At 42.7% G+C, this 21,438-nt stretch overlaps 3 protein-coding genes across 3 annotated transcripts in view; all 3 read right to left on the bottom strand.

The window, feature by feature from the left end:
• The window catches only part of SSBP1 (single stranded DNA binding protein 1), an 83,692-nt gene that overhangs the window by 37,834 nt on the left and 24,420 nt on the right, over nucleotides 1-21,438 (bottom strand). The window lies entirely within an intron of this gene.
• On the bottom strand, nucleotides 11,173-14,439 carry TAS2R4 (taste 2 receptor member 4). The gene has a single exon (XM_021078593.1). It carries the CDS (start codon nucleotides 13,144-13,146, stop codon nucleotides 12,256-12,258), a length of 891 nt encoding a protein of 296 aa, XP_020934252.1. The 5' UTR covers nucleotides 13,147-14,439; the 3' UTR covers nucleotides 11,173-12,255.
• Nucleotides 18,131-21,037, bottom strand: TAS2R3 (taste 2 receptor member 3). The gene has a single exon (XM_021078592.1). The coding sequence runs from the start codon at nucleotides 19,853-19,855 to the stop codon at nucleotides 18,905-18,907; it is 951 nt and encodes a 316-aa protein (XP_020934251.1). The 5' UTR covers nucleotides 19,856-21,037; the 3' UTR covers nucleotides 18,131-18,904.

A 21,438-nucleotide genomic window follows, 5' to 3' on the forward strand; every position in this document is an offset into this window, starting at 1 on the left:
ATTCTAGAGATCTGCTGTATGACAAAATGCCTATAGTTAACAATATAGTACTGTGCAATTCAACATTTGTTGAGAGGGTAGAACTCACATTAAACGTTATTACTGAGATAGGACAGAAGGGGGTAGACCATAACCCTTAAAAGAATGACACAGACATTGAGAAAAACAAGAATGGACAAAAACTCATTAGAACCTACCAGGTCCAAGGTGGTGAAAGATTCAACTTTCAGCCTCCATAAATGCTCACTGTGATACATTAAACAGTAATACTTTCACACATACAAGCACTTATGCACATGAACATGCACCCAGCTGCAGCTCCAAGAATGCAAACTATAAATGATTTAATTACACAAGATTCAATTCAAGAACACAGATTTGCCTCCAGATTTGTCTTCCTGGGTAAAACAGAAAGTAGCCTTACATCTATCATGAGTTAAATCAATGTACAAAAAAGGAAGGCAATCCAATCCCAAAAAGCGACTGGGAAAATGCAAGAGCTTTGTCTCTATGAAAAGCACGTCATACAAACTTCAGTCTGTAAAGGTTTGGACATGTTAGGTTTGAGATACATGTTAGAGAGATATAAAGTAGACTTTATGAGTAAAATATGTGAGACTAGAAGTCTAGGGAAAAATCCAAATTAGAGATATACATTTGGGAGTTGTTAGATTATATATGATATTTAAAATCCTAAGACGGGAGTTCCCATCATGGCTCAGTGGAAACAAACCTGACTAGTATCCATGAGGATGCAGGTTTGATCCCTGGCCTCGTTCAGTGGGTTAAGGATCCGGGCGTTGCCATGAGCTGTGGTGAAGGTCCCAGAGGCAGTGCCTCAGATTCTCCACTGTTGTGGCTGTGGTGTAGGCCAGAGGCTACAGCTCCAATTCAACCCCTAGCCTGGGAACCTCCATATGCTGCATGCATAGCCCTAAAAAGACAGAAATAAAAATGAAAATTTAAATAAATAAAATCTTGAGACTGATACAGATCACTAAGGAAGTGGATAGATATGGACAAAAGAAGAAGGCCAAGACCAAAGTATGGGGAACTCTGATGTTCAGAGGCTGGAGAGATGTGGCAGAATCAACGGAGGAAACTGAAAAGAAGTAGCCAGCGACACAGATGGAAAAAAAGATGACGGCCTGGAGGCCAGTTAAGGAAATGTTTCCAGGAAGAGGGAATGACTAACTTTTTCAATAGAGGCTGATAATGTCAAGTAAAATGAGAGCTGAGAATGGACCTCTGGATTTAGAAATATACAAGACACTGGTACTTTAGAAAGAGTAGTTTTAGAGGGAATGCTTTGCAAAAGCCAGATCTGAGTTGGATCAAGAGACTGAGATGGAGCAGGATTGGGGCAAGTGAAAATAGATAACCTTTTCAAGGAGTTTTGCCTTAAACTGTAACAGAGAAATAGCAGGGTGCACCAGACAGGAGATCTAAATAACATGTTGATGGGAGGAAAGAGAGAAAAAAGAGAGACAGATTGAGAGATTCAGAAACCAGAAAATAATACCAGAGTGATTTTCTTGACTAGAGAAAGGGGATGGGATCTAGTGAAAAAGTGGAAGCTTTTCTTTAGACAGGTGCTGTTAAAATCTGCACAAAAGTCATCAGGAGAGCCTACGTCAAAAGCAAAGTCATCTATCTTTCCGGCAGGGGAAAACTTCAATAGGAGCCAAACATCAATGATGTCCACGGAAGGGAAGTTACGGAAGGTTTCTAAAGGGCTAGCTTTTGGGGTTATAAATCAAGTGATCTTTCCTGGCTGATCTTTTGAACTTGGGCAATGAAGAGGAAATGCTACCCTTTAATTGACTTGGAAGCAGAGCAGTCACTCAGTGTTTCTTTCCCCACCCAGATTGTGAAACTTTTGTGACCCTTTCTTGCAAGAGTAGATTGTGGTTTGTTCTCACTTGTTTTGCAGAATTAATAATTTTCTGACAGGTAGGACTGTGAATTTGATTTTCATTTCACAGGCTTCTTTTGGTCACCCCATAGTTGAGGCTATAGGACAGATGATTTTGAAGAAGGATCAATCCAGGTCTATACTGCCATTTGAGTTATCTTTTCTCAGATTGGCAATAATTTTGATTCAAACAGCACTAATCTTTCTTGTTGCTTCTACTGAATAATCGCTGCATCTTTTGATGAGATGGCAGCTGCATGGCAGCATTTAAGGCAGTTATAACACGCTTGAACACAGCACAGTTTGGAGGCTACTTCTAAGCCTAGAGGAAACCAAGCTCAAAATGAAATAAGAAAACAAATCCCATCCATAATCTGAAAAGCCCACCAAATAAGATGTTAGAATGTTAGCCAAATTATTTAACCTTCTGGTTTGTTTAACATTTCTTTTTTTTGTTTTAGGGCCGCATCCATAGAGTATGGAAGTTCCCAGCTAGGGGTCCAATCGGAGCTTCAACTGCCAGCCTACACCAGTCACGTGGGATCCAAGCTGTGTCTGCCACCTACACCACAGCTCACCACAATGCCAGACGCTTAACCCACCGAGCAAAGCCAGGGATGGAACCCACATCCTCATGGATACTAGTTGATTCTTAACCCAGTGAACTACAATAGGAACTCCTTTTTAATATTTCTTATAATAATTTTAAGATGCCCAGGTTATCTGTAGAAATATAAATTCAAATTCTTTCCCTAAAATGCAACATGACCTGCCCCAAGAGGGATATTTGTACAATACTGTTTTAATTACCAATCTATAAAATGTTTTATTATTTGGTAGGACAGCAAGCGACCCCATTACTCACTGTTCTTCATTACAACATTTTTGGGGGGGGGGTAATTTTTTTTTTTTTTTTTTTTTTGTCTTTTCTAGGGCCGCACTTGCGGCATATGGAGGTTCCCAGGCTAGGGGTCTAATCGGAGCTGTAGCTACCGGCCTACACCACAGCCACAGCAATGAGGGATCCAAGCTGCATCTCCGACCTACACCACAGCTCACAGCAACGTCGGATCCATAACCCACAGAGCGAGGCCAGGGGTTGAACCCGGGTGCTCATGGATACTAGTGTGGTTCATTTCCACTGCTCCACCACAGGAATTCCCTGGGCTTCTTTTTAAAGGGGCATTCATCTCATTCACAAAGACTGTGCTCTCATGACCTAATGACCTCCCAAAGGCCCCACCTCCTAATACCATCTTGGGGACCATGGGCTAACATCTAAATACCAATACATAATAAAATAAGATTCCTCTATAAGAAAGAGCAAATCAAAACAATCTCAGGTACTATACAGTGACAGATGTGAGCTCATAACATACAAAATAAATTTTATTTTTCATAAAAAGTACTTTGAACATATAAGCATGAAAGCTGAATAAACTCAGAAATTAAAAATGCATTTCAGGAGTTCCCGTTGTAGTTCAGTGGAAACGAATCTGACTGGAAACCATGAAGTTGCAGGTTCGATCCCTGGCCTCACTCAGTGCGTTAAGGATCCAGTGTTGCTGTGGCTGTGGTGTAGGCCAGCAGCTGCAGCTCCGATTTGACCTCTAGCCAGGGAACCTCCACATGCTGAGGGTGCAGCCCTCAAAAGACCGAAAAAAAAAAAATGCATTTCATCATTAAAGAGAGAAGGAGGGGAAATGTGGTGAAAGAAAACAGAGAACCAAAATATATTTAAGGGCCAAATACTAAAAAATGTAAGAGGTCAGGTAGAGGAGCCATTACTGTTATCAAGATTTTGAGGTCACCTGCCCTTTAGGATCAGTTATCCCCACACACTTGACCCGGCATATCTCTCACATCAAAGTCTTAGAGGAAGGAGATGAGTTCAATGAGGTGAAAAAGGACCAGCACAGTTCTCAGTACAGGAAAGGGCCTTTAGTTACTGTCTAGATGGCAACTTCCTTGGGACCAATCAAGGGCAAATGTGTTTGTGGGAAGCTGAACCCTAAGATGGCCCCGACAATGCTCACCCCCTAGTATGCACACCCCGAATACCCCTTGAGCAGGGCTAAGGCTGTCAATGGTGTGCAATGCCACTCCTGTGACTAGGTTACATCATGGGGCAAAGATGAAGCACTTCTGCAGATGTAATTAAAGTCCCAAATAGTCTAGTTTGAGTTAATCAAAAGGGAGATTATCCTGTGTGAGTCTGATTTAATCAGTTAACTCTGGGAAGAGGGCCTGGGCCTCCTGCTGGCTTGAAGAATCCAGCTACCTCGCTGAGCGTCACATGGTGAGTGCAAGAAACTGCAGGAGGCCTCCTGGTGCTTAAATTGACACCCGCCCCCTCTGGTAGCCAGCAAGGAAACTGGACCCAGGTCCTACAAATTCAAGAAACCGAACCCTGCCGACAACCTGTGAGCTTGGAAGAGCACCCTGAGCTCCACGCAGGAAGAACACAGCCCAGCCAACATCTTAATTGCAGCTTGTGAGACCCTGCTCAGAGGGGCCACTCAGGATGTGCTGGAAGTCTTGACCCACAACAAATGTACATCTTTTTAAGCTGCTGAATTTGCCTTGCTACACAGAAAAGAGAAAACTGGGAGAGTGTTCAAACCAGGCTGGACACAACCATAATCGAATGAGGAGAAAGAGGAACTGGATCGGAAAGAAGGAGCAAGGGCAGGCTGGCTTCTGAGGAAGGCAGCATGCACGTACTGGAAAGAGTTCTGTACTGCCTCAGGTCCCAGCGCTGCCTCAGGCACTGCATGAAGTTGCAGGCAAGGCTCCACCCTCTCTGGGCTTCAGCTGCTCTACTAATAATACAAGGGATTATAGCACTGGATTCCGATTCTTTTAGGTTAGATTTACCAAGCACACATCATGGTCAGGCGGTGCACCAGGCTCAGGAGCACAGCACTGCATAGCCCCTGCCGCCCAGGGCGCAGGAGTTTCACATCACCCCACCCAGCTCCCACGCGTGGTGCCTGAGGACTCTGGCTGCAGCTTCGGAGGGGCAGAGGTGAAGGCCCCAACTGCCACTGGCCAGAGAACCTGGACAAAGCATGAACCTCTCCAAGAGCAAGGTTTCTAAGGTGATGTTTGGAAAGCAGACAAAATTGCCCTTCTCTCCCTCGCTGCCGCCCTGTCGCCCTCAAGGTTCTGGGCAGTGGAACCTCATCTCATGCAAAGTACGGCAGCCAACTGACATGTATCCAGAAAGCTTAGCCTGGCCTCAAAGAAAAAAAAAAAATCACCAGAAATATAAAGATGTTTTCCTGACAGATTACAAGTGGTGTTAAGGAAGGGTAAAACAGGGAGTTCCCATTGTGGCACAGCAGAAATGAATCTGACCAGGAACCATGAGGTTGTGGGTTCGATCCCTGGCCTCGTTCAGTGGGTTAAATATCTGGCATTGCCGTGAACTGTGATGTAGGTCACAGCTCCAATTAGACCCAACCCCTAGCCTGGAAACCTCCACATGCCACAGGTGTGGCCCTAGAAAAGACCACCAAAAAAAAGGGGGGGGGGGCTAAAACACACAGAGTTGAGGTAATTAGTTAATTCTAATAAGGAAAATGTTAGTCTAAAAAACATCTAGCAATTAATGCACAGGTTCATCTTTTGTTAACACACTTTCAAATTAGAGCTATTTTCTACTTTATCGGAGAAATATAGTGCACTGGCAGAGAAAACTGGATTATCTGCAATAATTTAGAAAAATGTGATACTTTCCATGCAAAACATGAAAACTCAGTTTTGACTTCTGGAGTTTATTAAAATAAGCACTTTGCATTGCTTAGGGAGCAGGAGTTCTGGTCTCTGTTCTGTTTTTCATGTTTCTCTCTCATTTCAAAAATCAGAGAACAAATACAAAGAATTGAGAAGAAAAAGTGAATTCACTCATTTTTATAGTAAGTCATTTTACTGTGGATAATTCTCTAGAGCAGGGCTGACCAGATCTTCCTCCCATGCCCCACAGAATTCTCCGACAAGTCTGGGTCCTCATGACTGTTCTGATAGAACAGAGAGAAGTGTAGGCAGCCGTGAGAGTCTGAGAGATGAGGCAGTGGTGGGATCAGAGGAGGAGGAGCTGGAGATGATGACAGAGGATAGCCAAGCATAAAAGGAGGAAGGAAGGAAGAAGCAGCACTGAGGTGGCCATTTCTAAGACTTAGGTCTGACACTTTTCATTCAGCAAATGCTCTCCCCCCACCAAGGTGCCAGACTAAGCAGATCTTCTTCCTACGCTACATCTGACCTGTCTCAGAGACTGGAATGTTTTGTACCCTGTACACAGCCTTTTTCAGTGCTTCCCCGTATCTACAGGACCCCATGATAATTATTTCAGAAGGCAGAGAAGCAACTCTTCTGTAGCAGCTATTAATCTGAACAAATTAATTCTTCTCTTCATGTACTGTATGACTCCAGAAATTCAGAAATTATGCAAATTAAGCATTTTAGCAATAAGCGTGTATAACAGGAACAAAATTATAAATGTATTATTCATCGTCTTTCCAGCTTCTTCACCACCACCTAATGAAGAGGCGGAATTCTCACTCACTGGGTCAGTACCTAGATATTAGCATATTTTTTCTTTCCTTCCTTAGTGATTTCTCTCCATAATCACTTCTTTCAATCAAATAGGACAGCAGTCGAAGTCTGCTTTATTCACAGTATGCAAACACATGGAATGAGTTGGTGCTTCTAAAGAAAGGTAATCTGCTCTGCACAATTCCAGAATCTCAAGAAAGCAAGAGGAAAGCTAGGAGACTGATGACTACCGGCCTTTAAAAACAGATAGAGGGAGCTCCTGTCGTGGCTCAGTGGTTAACAAATCCGACTAGGAACCATGAGGTTGCGGGTTCGATCCCTGGCCTTGCTCAGTGTGGGTTAAGAATCTGGCATTGCCGTGAGCTGTGGTGTAGGTCGCAGACACGGCTCTGATCCTGCATTGCTGTAGCTGTGGTGTAGGCTGGCAGCTACAGCTCCGATGAGACCCCTAGCCTGGGAACCTCCATATGCCGCGGGTGCAGCCCTGGAAAAAGACAAAAAAACAAAAACAAACAAAAAACAGAGTAGTCAAAGATATAGAGGGGGAGGTAGGAGTTAGATTTTTCTGAGTAATATCAGTACATTTAATCACATCTTCTCTTGAGATGCCTAATTCAGATCATTGTCCTGACTACTGAAGCAGCAAAATTGAGACAAATAATTTTCCTTTATTTAAAATAGATCAGAAAGATCAAACAAATGAAGTAGTACCTGTGTGTTAGGTACCTCATTTGCAAGCAGCTGTACCCACATGGAGCCATTACCCAGGTAGGTACCTCATGTACCTTCCTAACGATGTACTTAGCTAAGCCTTTTCCCAGGCCCTATATACCCCATAGCCATAATCCAGAGAACAATGCAGTTGTTCTGCTTTTTGTTGTCTTTTGTTTTGGTTTGGTTTTCTTATGGCTGTACCCGGGGCATATGCAAGTTCCCAGGCCAGGGACTGAATCTCAGCCACAGCTGCAACCTACACCACAGCTATGGCAATGTCGGACCTTTAATCCACTGTGCCAAGCCGAGGATCCAAACTGCACCTCCGCGGTGACCCATGCCAGTGCAGCTGGATTCTTAGCCCACTGTGCCAGAGCAGGAACTCCCTGTGGCCCTTCTGACATGATGTTACTACTAATGCTCTCCCAGAAGACTGACCTGGCACTCGCCCCACCCATTTGGGGAGGATGCTGTGCAGTCTGCGCCCCTCCCCTGCTGTTGTCCTTAACCTCCAACCTCTCTTCTATCCCTCCCCAACCTCCAATAACGCCTGCCATTACTTGCTAATTTCCATGCCAGGAAAATTCTCATAGATCCATGGAGTTTCTCTTCACCATTTCTCCCCTCATGGAATAAAACTGGCCACGAGCCAGAGATCCAAATCCTTAGGGCGTTCTGTCAAACTACCACTTCCACTTGCTCCTCCCACACCCACGAAGAAAGGGAGCAGGGACATGAAATATCTGAAATTCCCAACCCCTCCAGCCCTCCCTAAGAAGCAGTAGGTTCAACTAGACGGTCCATCTCCAGCTTTAACTTATAAAAAGGAAAACTGGAAAACCTATTTTAAACACCTTCAGTAAGCTTCAGTTTACCAGAAGACCCTGGCATTTGAGACTATCTTAGAAGTAAAGTTCAACCATACTTTAAAAGACTACTGTCTTCTTCCCCTTAATCCCCTCTTTTTTTTGTTGGAGTTTATTTTTTAACAACTGGAAAAACTGAAAATGGCCCATCAACAGAATGCTGGTAACAAGGAAAACCAGTCACATATGTTTAAGGGAAATTCAGACAACATAAAGAAACGTGATATTCTTGAACTGGCCAAGAATTTCATTTCATTCTTACATGAATTGTATCTACTTTCCCTCCATCTTTCTATTGGCCCTTTCCTTCCTCAAGTAGCAGCCTTCAAAAGAAATTATAAAAGTTTCTTCTTTAATGTTACTGCTTATTGATTTAAAAATATATGTCATAAATTTCAGGGTCTAAGAAGCCAGTATCTGCAGGACCCCATGATATTTATTTCAGAAGGAAACTAGGCACTCTCAAGATTTTCATACCTCCCCTACCTCTCAACAGATAGATATATATATACAGAGAGAGAGAGACAGACAGACAGACATAAATATATACATATCTCAGCAGCCCAGGGTAGATTTTCAGGTTGGACACATCCTGCTTCAGACATCATTTTGGCTATTTTTTTTCTTGTCCTAGAAAATACAGCTTTATAATTGGGCATGACCACTCTGTTCCTGTCTTTCCACCCACCTTGTGATACGGTGGGAAAAGAACTGGGTTCTAGAATCAGAAGATGAATTGGAGCACTACCTCCCCCTTACTAGTTTTACTATAATGGGCCATTTACTTAATCTGTGTGCCTCGGTTTTCTTATCTGTATTTTGGGTATAATAATACCTACTTTACCAAAGAAGTGATGAGGAACCAATACAATAACATGTGAACATGTAGCTCAGACAACACTGAATTTGCAGCACTTACAAGTTAAATAGCGATGCCCCCATTTACAGCCTCCTCAGTGAATGTTTCAGGAAGTTCTGCAGACACTGCCCTGGTGCCTGCTCTTCATTTCAGAAAGTGACTCTTCTCAAGAAAAAGTTTTAAACATCTCTCCCTTTTCTAAACAGGCAGAGAATTTAGTGAGATGCGGGATATTGTGTATTTATATCAGAGAGCCTACAAGTTATTGTATTTTGAAGAAATAAACTCCAAATTTTTAAAAATTCCTGATTAATAATAAGTATTCAGTGGCAGAACATATTGAAACCAGCAAAACTCCAGACCCACGGCACTGCTAAAAGCTGTACCCTAGAAGGACTTCGAGCAAATGTCTAAGCAAAGACTTCAGACTTTCTTTAAACAAGATCGTCCTAATACAAGTTCTAACATAAAAAAAGTACATCCAGTCCAAATGGGAATAAACAACTACAATGTAAAACAATCAAGAAATAAATTAGGAGTTGCCATCGTGGCACAGCAGAACGAATCCCACTGGGAACCATGAGGTTGCGGGTTCCATCCCTGGCCTCGCTCAGTGGGTTGAGGATCTGGCACTGATGTGAGCTGTGGTGTAGGTCACAGACGTGGCTCGGATCCTGCGTTGCTGTGGCTGTGGCATAAGCAGACAGCTGTACCTCTGATTTGACCCCTAGCCGGAGAACCTCCATATGCCGTGGGTACGGTCTTAAAAAGCAAAAAAGAAAGAAATTAGCAGAACTTTGCCAATACAAGACAAAGCATTCAGATAAACCAGAAGAAAGGTTTTTCACTTAGCCTTTCTTAGTGAGAATAAATTGGATTTTGACATCGGAGGGACCCTTTAGATAGACAAACAGGTACTTACTGTTTATATTTTAAAGCACGTTTTTTTCTCATTACAAAAGAGATACTACATTCATCATAGAAAACTTGGAAAACTGGGAAACAATTACTCAAAACTTTCAGCCCCAAAATAACTGTTTTCGATTTTCTACATAAACATATTTTTACAAAAATTTATATATACTGCATATACAAGTTTTTATTCATATTTCACTTTGTAGTACGATAAGTATATTCTCAGGTCATATAAAAATATTCTCTAATTATAAGATGATAAATAACTACACACTACTTCGTTATAAAGATATACACTATGGTACCTATTTAAGGTAAAGTATAAGTTATTTGAGTAAGGAAAGAGAATCACCAGAGTGTTTAAAAGAACAGAGATGTTTATTTTTCATGAACAGTTCTGGAGTTAAGGGGTAAGCGGTCTAGAGTTGGTGTGGCAGCTCCACGGTGTCAGGAGCTATACAGCCAACTCTAAGACAAATAACTGCTCCACTGACCCCCAGCAATCGCTTCATCTGTCTGGTCCAAGACGGCCAATCATTATGTTGACATTCTGGCCCACGGGAAGAGGACAAGGGAAAAGAGGAAGGGAAGGCATATACTCGCTCTAGAGACACCACCCATAAAAAATACACATCACTTCTGCTCATACTGTACTGGCAGAACTTGATCACATGGCAAAAATACCTACTTATAAAAGAAAGCTGTAAAGTGTAATAAGCTGCCAAAATTCTAGGTAGCTAAATATTCCGTAACTATGTAAGAGGGGGAAAGAAGACAGATACTGGGAGACCACGAGAGTTTCTGCTACTCATTTAGAGTTCCTGTGTCATGGTCTACATTTGATTATCTCAGTAATCCTTTTACCTCCTAATCTTTAGATGCTAACACATGATGAATACCTTCAGGTTTTGTAGCATAAAATATTGGTCTGGGTAATCTTTACTGAATCTTGGAGTCAGACTCTGGTGACCGGAATGGGGAAAATCAGGTAACTTGTAAAATTTGGAGATTTTCCTTTTTGAATAAAGAGAATGCTATCTTAATAAGATTATTTATTTTGACATGTGTAAATACTACATATTCTTTTTTTTTTTTTTGTCTTTTTGTCTTTTTGCCATTTCTTGGGCTGCTCCCGTGGCATATGGAGGTTCCCAGGCTAGGGGTCAAATCAGAGCTGTAGCCACTGGCCTACGCCAGAGCCACAGCAACGCAAGATCCGAGCCGCGTCTGCAACCTACACCACAACTCACGGCAACGCCGGATCCTTAACCCACTGAGCAAGGGCAGGGATCGAACCCGCAACCTCATGGTTCCTAGTCGGATTCGTTAACCACTGCGCCACGACAGGAACTCCAATACTACATATTCTTAACCTCCCCCCAAAACTATATAAATTATTATTTCCCAATTCCCATTTCAAAATATCAATACTCCATCTTCAGATTTCTAATCCTCTGTAATCAAAGCCCTGCTATTCCAAACAAACCAACCAACCTAGCATTTTCCTGGAGAACTGTGCAGTGTTCGTAAAACTCGGTACATAAATTCACACAGAAATGCCATAAATTCACCAGAAGTCATGCACGCCCATCACCAGTCCAGTGACTCCTCTTAGCTTTCCACTGCATTCCATACCACAGGAGGGGGTACAATCTTTTGTAAAGTGGCACTCAGAGTGTGTTGACTTCACTATTTGGCCCTTGCTTTTGACCTTAGATTAGCTCCCTGGATTTGAAGATCCTTGAAAGCATCCTTGATTGGGCTTCTTTAATCCTATTCACTTTCCATCAACCCTGCCCTTCCTTTCTTTCCACAACAAGCCTAGAAATTCAGTCCTAATCCTTCTTGTCAGTAACCTCTCAATTCGTGCCAGTCAGCAAGTCGAAGACCCTGTTTCTATGCATCCGCAACAGTGACATGTACTTCCTTTGGTATTTCTCTTTCCTCTCTTCTCTCTCTGAAACTTTTCTTTCCTCCGTTTCTCTTGGCACCCTCTTGCTGTGCTTTAAAAGCCAGTCTAGGGGCTCCCAATGACCATTCAGTCATGGCTGAGCCCTTTCTCAGGGCCCCTCAGCTAAACTTCAAAAGTTTAACTAATGACATGAACTCTTACATCCTGCTTAACTTGGGCGAACTTCCCACCACTCTTCAGAAGCCAGTGGACCAAGGTGGTGATCTCCACGACCCAGGAACGCAATGCCCATGTAAAACACATGCTAAGCAAGGCCTCAAAGAAGTTCCTTAGAGAAAGCGCCTAATTTTAAAATATTAGCCAAATACATATACATAACATACAGACAACCGAAGGCCTGGAAAGTCAGACAATTACAAGAATGAATTCCTCAGACCATTGGGAAAACTGGCAGCAAAGGAAATCTTGCCTCCCCTGAGGTGACCCCAGCCACCATTTTCTTACTGAAAACCCACTATTTATTGCAACAAAGAATCTTCTTTGCTTTTGTTTTCAGTTTAGGATGTGTGAGAAGAATGAGAACAGAATGTCCTGGAGGGTAAAAGGTGGAAATAATAATATAAATGGACTTGGCTCCCAAATCCACTGCCACAGAAGAAGGGAGATAATGGAGCAGGGTAACAACTGAGTACGGAATGTAGAGTATGAGGAAATAGATCATCAGCTTCATAGCACCCAGGTGAGCTTCAGTCTGGGGGTTCCAAAGCACAGTGGCATTTCTGTGCATCCTCTGTACGTGCCTCCTCAAGGAGTTGATGACCAAGGAAGCAGCAGTCACATTGAGGATGAACTGGAGAAGGGAGCTCAAGACCAAAGGCGTCAGCAAGGACAAGATGCCCTCGTTGATATCGAATACTGTGCCATTTCTTCCACTCACGGATTCAGGTAGGGGTGCTACCTGTCTGAGCACCACGTACAGGAGAGTGGTGACGGCAGAAATCAGCACACAGACCAGCAGCAGCCTGGGCATCTTGGGGGAAAGATTTCGTTTCAGCAGGAGAAACATGGAGTGTTGGCAGTTGGCAATCTTCACACAGTACAAGGCATTCAGCAAGGTTACAAACCAAAGACTGTTCGAGTCCAAAAACATCCAACAGGTCAGAAAAAGCGTGGAAAAATAGACTGACCTTGCAGTATTTGGAATGATGAATAAAAGCGTATTCAGTCCCAATATAAAAAATCTGGTGATGCTCAAGCTGAACAAGATTCTATCAGAAGAGGAGATTCTGTGGCTCTTGACCCAAGTCTTACAATTGACCACTGCAATGAACAGATTCACAATGAGTCCTACAAACGTCAAAATTGCTGAGATAATAACGGAAGAAAAAAAGAGTATCCGAAGCATCTTCACTCATTGAGGATTCAGCAGTTGTGGTGCTGATGCTGGGAGCAGGAGAAACCCTGAAATGCACAAGCAGGCACCAGCACCAAGCCAGGAGGGATACTGCCTTTTCAAATTTCCCCCAGTGTGGCAAACAGGCCATTAGAGGTCTAAGAGCCAGCTGCTTTTACTGAGATGCAAATCTTCCAGGGATTGAATTACTATTTCTTCATTCATATGCTGTTTTCCTTAGAAATGCCTAATTAAAACAGGGGAACCTGGGAGTCCATTCTCCAGGAGAAGGAAAGCTAAAGAGGAGTTAGGTCCAGATCCAAGATAAAATCCAATGATAAAATCCAAGTGATAGAGTTACAGCCCGGCATGTCTGTTTCACTGTTTCACGGTGAATGCAGCTTTTCTTCATCACAGCCCGAGAACATGGGGGGAATTCCCGTGCCTCACTCCTAGCCAGCCCCCCCGGCCCCCCCACACCCACAGACCTTCTCTCTCCCTTCTTAGCTGCTGAAGCTGCAACCATCTTCCCCATCTGTCATTCTTGCCATACCAACATCACTTTCCCATTCCTTAGCATCTACAGTGATTGACAGTTATCTACTAGATCAAGTTCGAGAATCTTACACTTCCTGGAGAAAGCCTTTTTCAACTAATTCCATCCTTTCATGATGATTTCTTGACTTTTCATTTCTTCCCCAGCTACCTATACAGATTTGTGCCATAGTCATTTTCCGTGGTCTACTTTGGCTTCAAAAAGATATGTCAGTCATTTCAAATGTCTCCTTTATAAATCTGGTTTATGCTTAGATCATATGTGGCTATTTTCCCTCAGGCATGTAATTGTCAATCAAAGGACTCTGGTACTAGACACACAGTAATGCTTCAATTATATTTTGCGGGCCAAAAAGATAGACATCTCATTGCCCAATTTCTCTGTAGTTTCTTAGTAAAGGGAATAATATGCCCGGCAAATTACATTCTTAAAGACCATGAGTGAATGCAAGAATACAGTAACTCTTATCCACACCAGCAGTTGGGTGAGGCCAAGGTGCAATCCCGGATGCAGCCACACACAGGCTACCAAACCAATATCAAGGTAATGCATAGAAAGCCCTACTGCCAAATCCAAATATGACTAGATAAGAAGGAGCTAAGATACGGAGATTATCAGGTCCAGGTCCGGAAGAGGAGGGTAAATTCCTTTCCAAAAGAAAGGTAAAAGGGGAGTTCTCCTTGATGCAGCGGGTTAAAGATCCAGCATCATCACCGCTGTAGCAGTCTGTGTCGCTGCTGTGGTGTGGGTTTGATCCCTGGCCTGGGGAACTGCCACATGCCTCAGGCTGGGCCAAAAACAAAAAAACAAAAAAAACAAAAAAACAAAAAAACCAAAAAAACCCAAAAAACAAAAAGCCAGGAATGATGACAGGAAGGCAAGCCTGGAGGAGCTCCCTGATCTAGAACCTAGTTTTCTGTACAAAGCTAATGGCACTGACAGAGGTATGCCCAGATCAAACAGATTACATGGAATGAACAAGCAAGACAACAATTAAAAATTATATCACAGCAAATATTTCCACTTAACTATCTACAGAATAGATTAGTACATTTAAGTAATTAAGTTGAAATATCATAAATACACATTCAAATAGAATAATCATACATGGAGTAAGACATAAGATTTAAATGTTCCATATTTGAAAACCAGGGTTTATAGCTACAAATTGAAAACATACAATGGATTCTCAAAAAAACAAAAGGAACTCAAGCATAACACAAGGGAAACTATCAAATCACAAAAGGAAAAACAAAAGGAGGAAGAGCAAAGAAATACAAAATCAACTGGAAAACAAGGTTTAAAATGGAAAGAAATACATATACCAAAGCTGGAGGCATAAGCACACAATACTACAAAGCTGCAATAATCAAAATAACATGGTATTGACACCAAAATAGACATAGGGATCAATGAAACAGAATAGAGAGCCCAGAAATAAACCCACACACCTATGGTCAATCAACCCTCGGCAAAGCTGGCAAAATTTCCAATGGGAAAGCTGGACAGCTGCATGTAAATCAAGGAACTCCCAAATACAACTTTAGGATCCCTGAGACAGCTCTGCTCATCAACACCTGGGAAATAGCAGGGATATTGTAAGATAAAGAACACTGGAAGCACGGACATTGTTTAAGAAATGTTGGAATGTAATTTTTGTGGCTTTTTTTTTTTCATTTATAATCTTTCCAGACCCAAACTATGGTTCAATCTCATTAAGCATCAGGATCTATGGATTTGGCCCAAGAGGTCAGAGAATACCAAAAATGAGAAGTAGTTTAGGGGCCCTGATGGAAACTTGGAAGATCTCATGAGCTACTGTCATACTGCTTCGTGTGTTAAAGCCCCTGCTATACAACCAAAGAATAGATGTGCTTGGAGGAGACACATGGCCACAGAAATAAGCTCTAGCATAAAATGGGACTCCCAGTGCAGGGGAGATCCTTTTCCCCATACTCTGACTCAAGTAACCTGGTCACGGTGGGGGTGGGGGAAAGCCTTGCTCTGGTGCTTTGGGCTTCATGAAACAGCTAGATTTAATAATCTTAAGGGATTTAGCAACTGAAGTTAATCCACTGAAAGCAAAACAAAACAAACAAAATGGCCCCATGGAGGGATTCTCAAAAAACGGCAGTGAGGCCTTAATAGGTAATTCTTCCTCACGGCCTGGGCCTCTGTGAGGAGCTGGCAGAGTAAGGATTTTCCCTGCTGGATTCTGAAAACCATATCCTCTCCCAAAGAGCTAAACTGCCCCTCCCTGTGCCTCCAGCAAAAAGACTCCTCAGCCACTCACTCACCACTCAGACCCATGTCTCCACTCCTACCCTAAACTTCAACTAAGGGCAGTCCACATATTGCTGCAGTCAACCAACAAAGTCTCAGATTTTGTAGAAGTCACTTTCAAATTTTTCTGAAAGAGGAAACTGGGGAGGGGTTGGGGATGTCACTCTGAGGAATCTGACCTCATTACTCCCAGGAGAGGAAATTCCGCACTCAGCCAATTGGAAGAGCACTGCGGTCTCCCGATCAGGGAATTCCACATGGCCACCCTCACATTCCAGACTCTAGTAGAATAAAGAGTCCTGGTCACTTTCCAAGTTCACCACACTACATCTGGATCTGTCAGGCCACGGTAAAAAGAGAAGGGAGGAATCCTTCAGAAATTAGCCAGAGGCACCAAGAGACAAACAACAGCCAAGGCAAAATCTCTAGTAAGATGCTAAGTTCAATTAAAAGAGAGGAACATTCTCACACCTGAGGCAGAAGCCAAAATCAGGAATTCAAGTAAGAGCTAAACAAACAAACAAAACCACAGAAGGATCAGAGCTAGAAGTTGTCAAAGTGAGAGCAAGTAGGAACAAGTGTTCAAGATTTAAGAATCTTAAGTCTTGGGTGAGGATGAATTAAAGAGCAGGGTTCAGAGGGAGTTCCTGCTGTGGCACCATGGGATCGGAGGCGTCTTGGGAGCACTGGGATGCAGGTTTGATCCCTAGCCCAGCACAGTGGATTAAGGTTCCAGCAATATGGACGCTTCAGCTTAGGTTGTGACTAAGGCTCAGATCTGATCCCTGGCCCAGAACTCCATATGCCTTGGGGCATAAAAAGGGCAGGGTTCAGAGTAAACAAAGCAGATGTCAATTGAAACAACATGGATTTCCATAGTTAAACTTCCCTGTGCTGAAAAGAAACACAGATTTTTTTTTAATTAATTACAGAAGCACTCATTTCAGAATGCTTCTATTTTAGTGAATTATTACTAAATATTAAATCATCCTTTTAATTTTCAACATATTTTTTGAAAGAGAATGTTATATCAGAATTAGGAATTTTCCTAGCAGTTCCCAAAGGCAAGTTTCAATTCAAAAACAAACAATGCAAATCAAAAGACATTTTGTTCCTATAATTATGGAAATGGATATACAGAACCTTATGTATATCCACTCTGGAAATGGAAAACAAAACAATACAAAACTTAATTTTTGGTTATGTAAGACCAAATGCCAAATAATGCGGTGATCCTTCATGCTATGTCAAAATGTAACCCCTTTCACAAAACGCTGGACAACAATAATAGTAAAAGCAGTATCTATTGATCATTTACCCCATGTGAGACTCCAAGGATTTTTCATGCATTAATTATTTTCAACAACCCTATAGACAATATACTATTACTAGAGCTCCCATTGTGGCTCAGCAGGTTAAGAACTCGACTAGTATCCATGAGGAAATAGGTTCGATCCCTGGCCTTGCTCAGTGGGTCAAGGATCGGGCGTTGCCGTGTTGCCCTGAGCTGTGGTATAGGTCACAGATGTGTCTCGGATCCTACATTGCTGTGGCTATAGCATAGGCTGGAAACTGCGGTTCCGATTCGACCCCTAGCCTGGGAACTTCCATGTGCCACAGGTGTGGCCATAAAAAGAAAAAAAAAGAAAGAAAGAAAGAAAGAAAGAAAGAAAGAAAGAAAGAAAGAAAGAAAGAAAGAAAAGAAAAAAACACTGTACGAAAAACAAAAGATATACTATTACTATTCCCATTTTACAAATGAGGAAAATGCAATACAGGTTAAGAAACTTCTCTGGGGCCACCTAGTTCATCGGGGTGGGGTCAGGCCTTGAAGCTAGTTATTTCCTACCAGCAATCTCATCTACATTCTTAGCCACAAAACTTTCTACTTGAGAGCCTCATTAGGGATGGAAATCCAGATTCAGAATTACCATATGTTCTAAGTATGTTTACAAGTGTGGGCTCTCAAGCACTAATATTCTCACTGACTTGTCAGCACTGCTCTGTGACAGGAAGGAAATCGATGCCTACATACTCTTATTAAAACAAAAGTGACTACACTTACAAAAACAGGAATTTTAAAAATAAGACTCTGAAATGCTAAAAGCAGATATACATCTTGGTTAATTAAAACTTTTTTTTAAAAAAACTACTTGGACTTTTTTGCCCAATCTAAAAAAATTACTTAAAATTTAGTAAAATGAGAGAGAAATGCAAAGGACTATGGAAACTGAAGTAAAATGACTTCACCACCTAACTGGGTTGGGAGCTTGTAATCAAGGGTCTTGATTTTCATTCCACCGCTTTTGTCATCACACAGGAAACTGGTATCTTGTGGGACTTGCTGTTGCTGCACAGTTCACTGTCAGGGACCATAACGGCTTCACCGACTGAAAACAACACGATGTGCTAAGATGATGGCATACATTGTCTCAGGAATCTCTAAAATCCCTTGAAGTTGATTTCACAATCTACACTTTTAAATGGGGGGAACAGAGGAGCAAACAGGCTATTAAAGTAATGCACCCAAGGCCAAAGAGTCTTGGGAGAGGGACAGAACCAGAATGTAAACCTGTGTCTGTGGGACTGCGGTGCTTTTGCTCTTTTCCTCTGGTTCACTGCATCGCTATCACTATAAACTTTAAATTAAAGCTAACAACCAGCTCACTATGCTGAGTTCGTAGTTATCAAAATACAACCCCATGTTTGTACAGTGCTTGTTTTATTTACCATACTGACATTTTCCAAAGACTATTTCACTCTCTCCAAAAGGACCATACAGAGAGAGGCCATGAGAAGGGTCCCTGGGTGGGACAGGATGAAGCAGTAGTGTCTCTCCTACTGACATTGCAGAACTGGTGCACAGGAAGAGCCCTGCAACCTTGGGTAGACTGAAGGACCCCTAAGCTCTCTCCTGTGCCCTGTGCTGCTCTATGGAGAAAAGGGCCCCTTGGATCCAGGCTTCAGATGACCAGGCTCACACCAGAGCATCTCCACAAACATCTGCTTCAGCTTGTTGTTTCCCAGAATGAGGACATATGAGTGGCCAGCAGGGTATAACATTGTAATCACTTCTGCAATCCTCATAATCGTCTTAGTTGCTGGCAGAAAATAACTGGATGACAGAATTGAAAAGGAAAGAAAGTAAAGTAGGAAGAGAAAGAGGAAGGAGAGGATGATTTTGATGGCCCTCCTGTGGGCCTCAGGACTTGGGTCTCCGGAGCCGGTAGAGTTTTGCTGCATCCGCCGCGTGTGCCTCCCCAGGGAGAGGATGAGCAGAAAGTAGGAGGCTAGAGACACCATCAGGGGAGGGAGGTTCCACAGAGTCCCAAGAACATGGATCAGTTTATACTCATCTCTTTTCTTTCTAACGAGCTCAGTCACGTTGCCTGATCCACCGATTCCACTGAGAGCAAAATAGATCTTAAATTCACGGATCAGAGAGATGGCACTGCCACATGATAAGAGCAGGGTACTCAACAGCATCCATACAACCACCCTGGAAACTCTCCATTTGAGCCAGAGGAATGTAGGATGGGAGAAACTGGCGACTTTCAGGCAGTAGAAGACACTGAGACACGTGGCAAGCCAAATGCTCAGATGGTTTGTAAATGTCCAGGAAATATCAATAATTTGCATTACTATCCCCTCATCATGTAGTTTGGGAGAGAACACCATTAAAACACCATCAACCAAGAGAATGCACAGCAGAACAATCCTGGAAAGGGCCAAGTTAGTGAGGATGAAGTCAGACAAAGAGATTCTCTTGTTCTTGAACCAGCTGCTGCCACTGACCAACCCTATGAAACCATTCCCCAGCATTCCCAGAATGAACTCAGTGACAGTCAGAATGAGAAAGCCCCACTCGGTGAATCCCGACATGTCAGCTTATTCGGCAGACCTGATCTTTGATCTTTCTGTGGACGAACAATCTCTTGCTGATTTGAAATTTCTCTCTGTGAATCACCTCTACCTTCTGCTTCCCTGTGCCTGTCTCTTGTCTCTGCCCAATTTAGTCTCTGCTGTAGAGCACAGTTTAGCCAGCCCTCTCTGGCTCTTCCAAGTTAGTCTGTCTTCTTCAGAGATGACATGGATTGTCACATTCCCTCTATGATCTAAACTCAGAGGCTCTTTGCTAAAATGCAAATAGAGTAGTGTCCAGTGTCACACAGAGGAGGAAGAGGTCTGAGTCACAAAGAAGATGGAGGATTGGACTCAGTTTCAAAGGCAGCTGGGTTTCGTGCCACCCAGAGTGAAAAGATGACACTGGAAGGGTCACACACAATCACTCTGACGAGTGAGAAGTCTTACTACCCAGGAGGGAGGACTCAGACACATACAGAAAGGGGGAAATATCAGAATTCCACTACAAGCCACTACGAAAGTCATCTCGGAGGGAAGTTTAAGTTCATAAAACAGAAAAAGTTTGTACCAATGGCCCTGGATTAGAATTTAAAAGTGTCCCTCTCAGAGTGTGCCCCTTGCATGAGAGGGCTACAAGTTCTTCCCTCGTGAGCCTTATAATGGGAAATTCTCAACTATCTGAATATTTAAATGATAGCAGTAATGAAGCAGAGAATATAAGCTATCTTTCGGCAGGCATGACCACTGTATTGATATGTCAGTAATGGTTCATGCAGACAGAAATCACACACAGACACTATCTGTCAACCAAAGGTTTAGTCATCGAAAACAGTGCCTCACAAATTGTGACCATAACCGACAGTAATACTTTTTATACAGTCATATAAGCGTGTGTCACAATCTAAATATACGTATACAGTATAAACATATTATACTGGGAATACAAAGGTTTCTCAAAACCATATTTCTCCTTTCTTCATGTGTGGCTCTCTGATATTTTCTATTCAATTTCTTTCAATGCTACTCACACATCACAAACTTGACTTTATAAACTACCAATGAGCTGTTGTAAATACTGTTTGAAAACACTGATCTGAATGGTGGAAAAGAAATCATTGCCATCAAGAAAGCCGAGGGTTTCCCGTTGTGGCTCAGGGGTAACGAACCTGACTAGTATCCATGAGGATGTGGGTTTGATCCCTGGCCTCGCTCAGTGGGTTAAGGATCCTGCATTGCTGGGGGCTGTGGGGTAGGTTGTAGACATGGCTTGGATCCTGTGTTGATCCGGTGGTGTAGGCCAGGAGCTGTATCTCCAATTGGAGCCATAGCCTGGGAATTTCAATATGCTGCAGGTATGACCCTAAAAAGACCAAAAAAAAAAAAAACAGGAAGGAAGAAACAACGCCCCCAAATCCAGCTATATTATCCAGTAACAGACTGAGGTATACACGCCAGGAGGCCACTCATCTGAGCTGGGGACCTCATCAGTCTTGGCATTATATAGCATTCACCATGGCTTCAGAGCACTGCAGAGACATTCAGGCATAAACACAGTCCTCCTTACTCAGCCTCAGTTTTTTAGCAACCTGGCCCAAATGCCA

The sequence above is a fragment of the Sus scrofa genome, chromosome 18 (assembly GCF_000003025.6).
Source record: "Sus scrofa isolate TJ Tabasco breed Duroc chromosome 18, Sscrofa11.1, whole genome shotgun sequence".
NCBI lineage: Eukaryota > Metazoa > Chordata > Mammalia > Artiodactyla > Suidae > Sus > Sus scrofa.

Coding starts and splice junctions, on each gene's coding strand:
- TAS2R4 (XM_021078593.1), bottom strand. CDS start 13,146: ATGCTTCGGATACTCTTTTTTTCTTCCGTTATTATCTCAGCAATTTTG.
- TAS2R3 (XM_021078592.1), bottom strand. CDS start 19,855: ATGTCGGGATTCACCGAGTGGGGCTTTCTCATTCTGACTGTCACTGAG.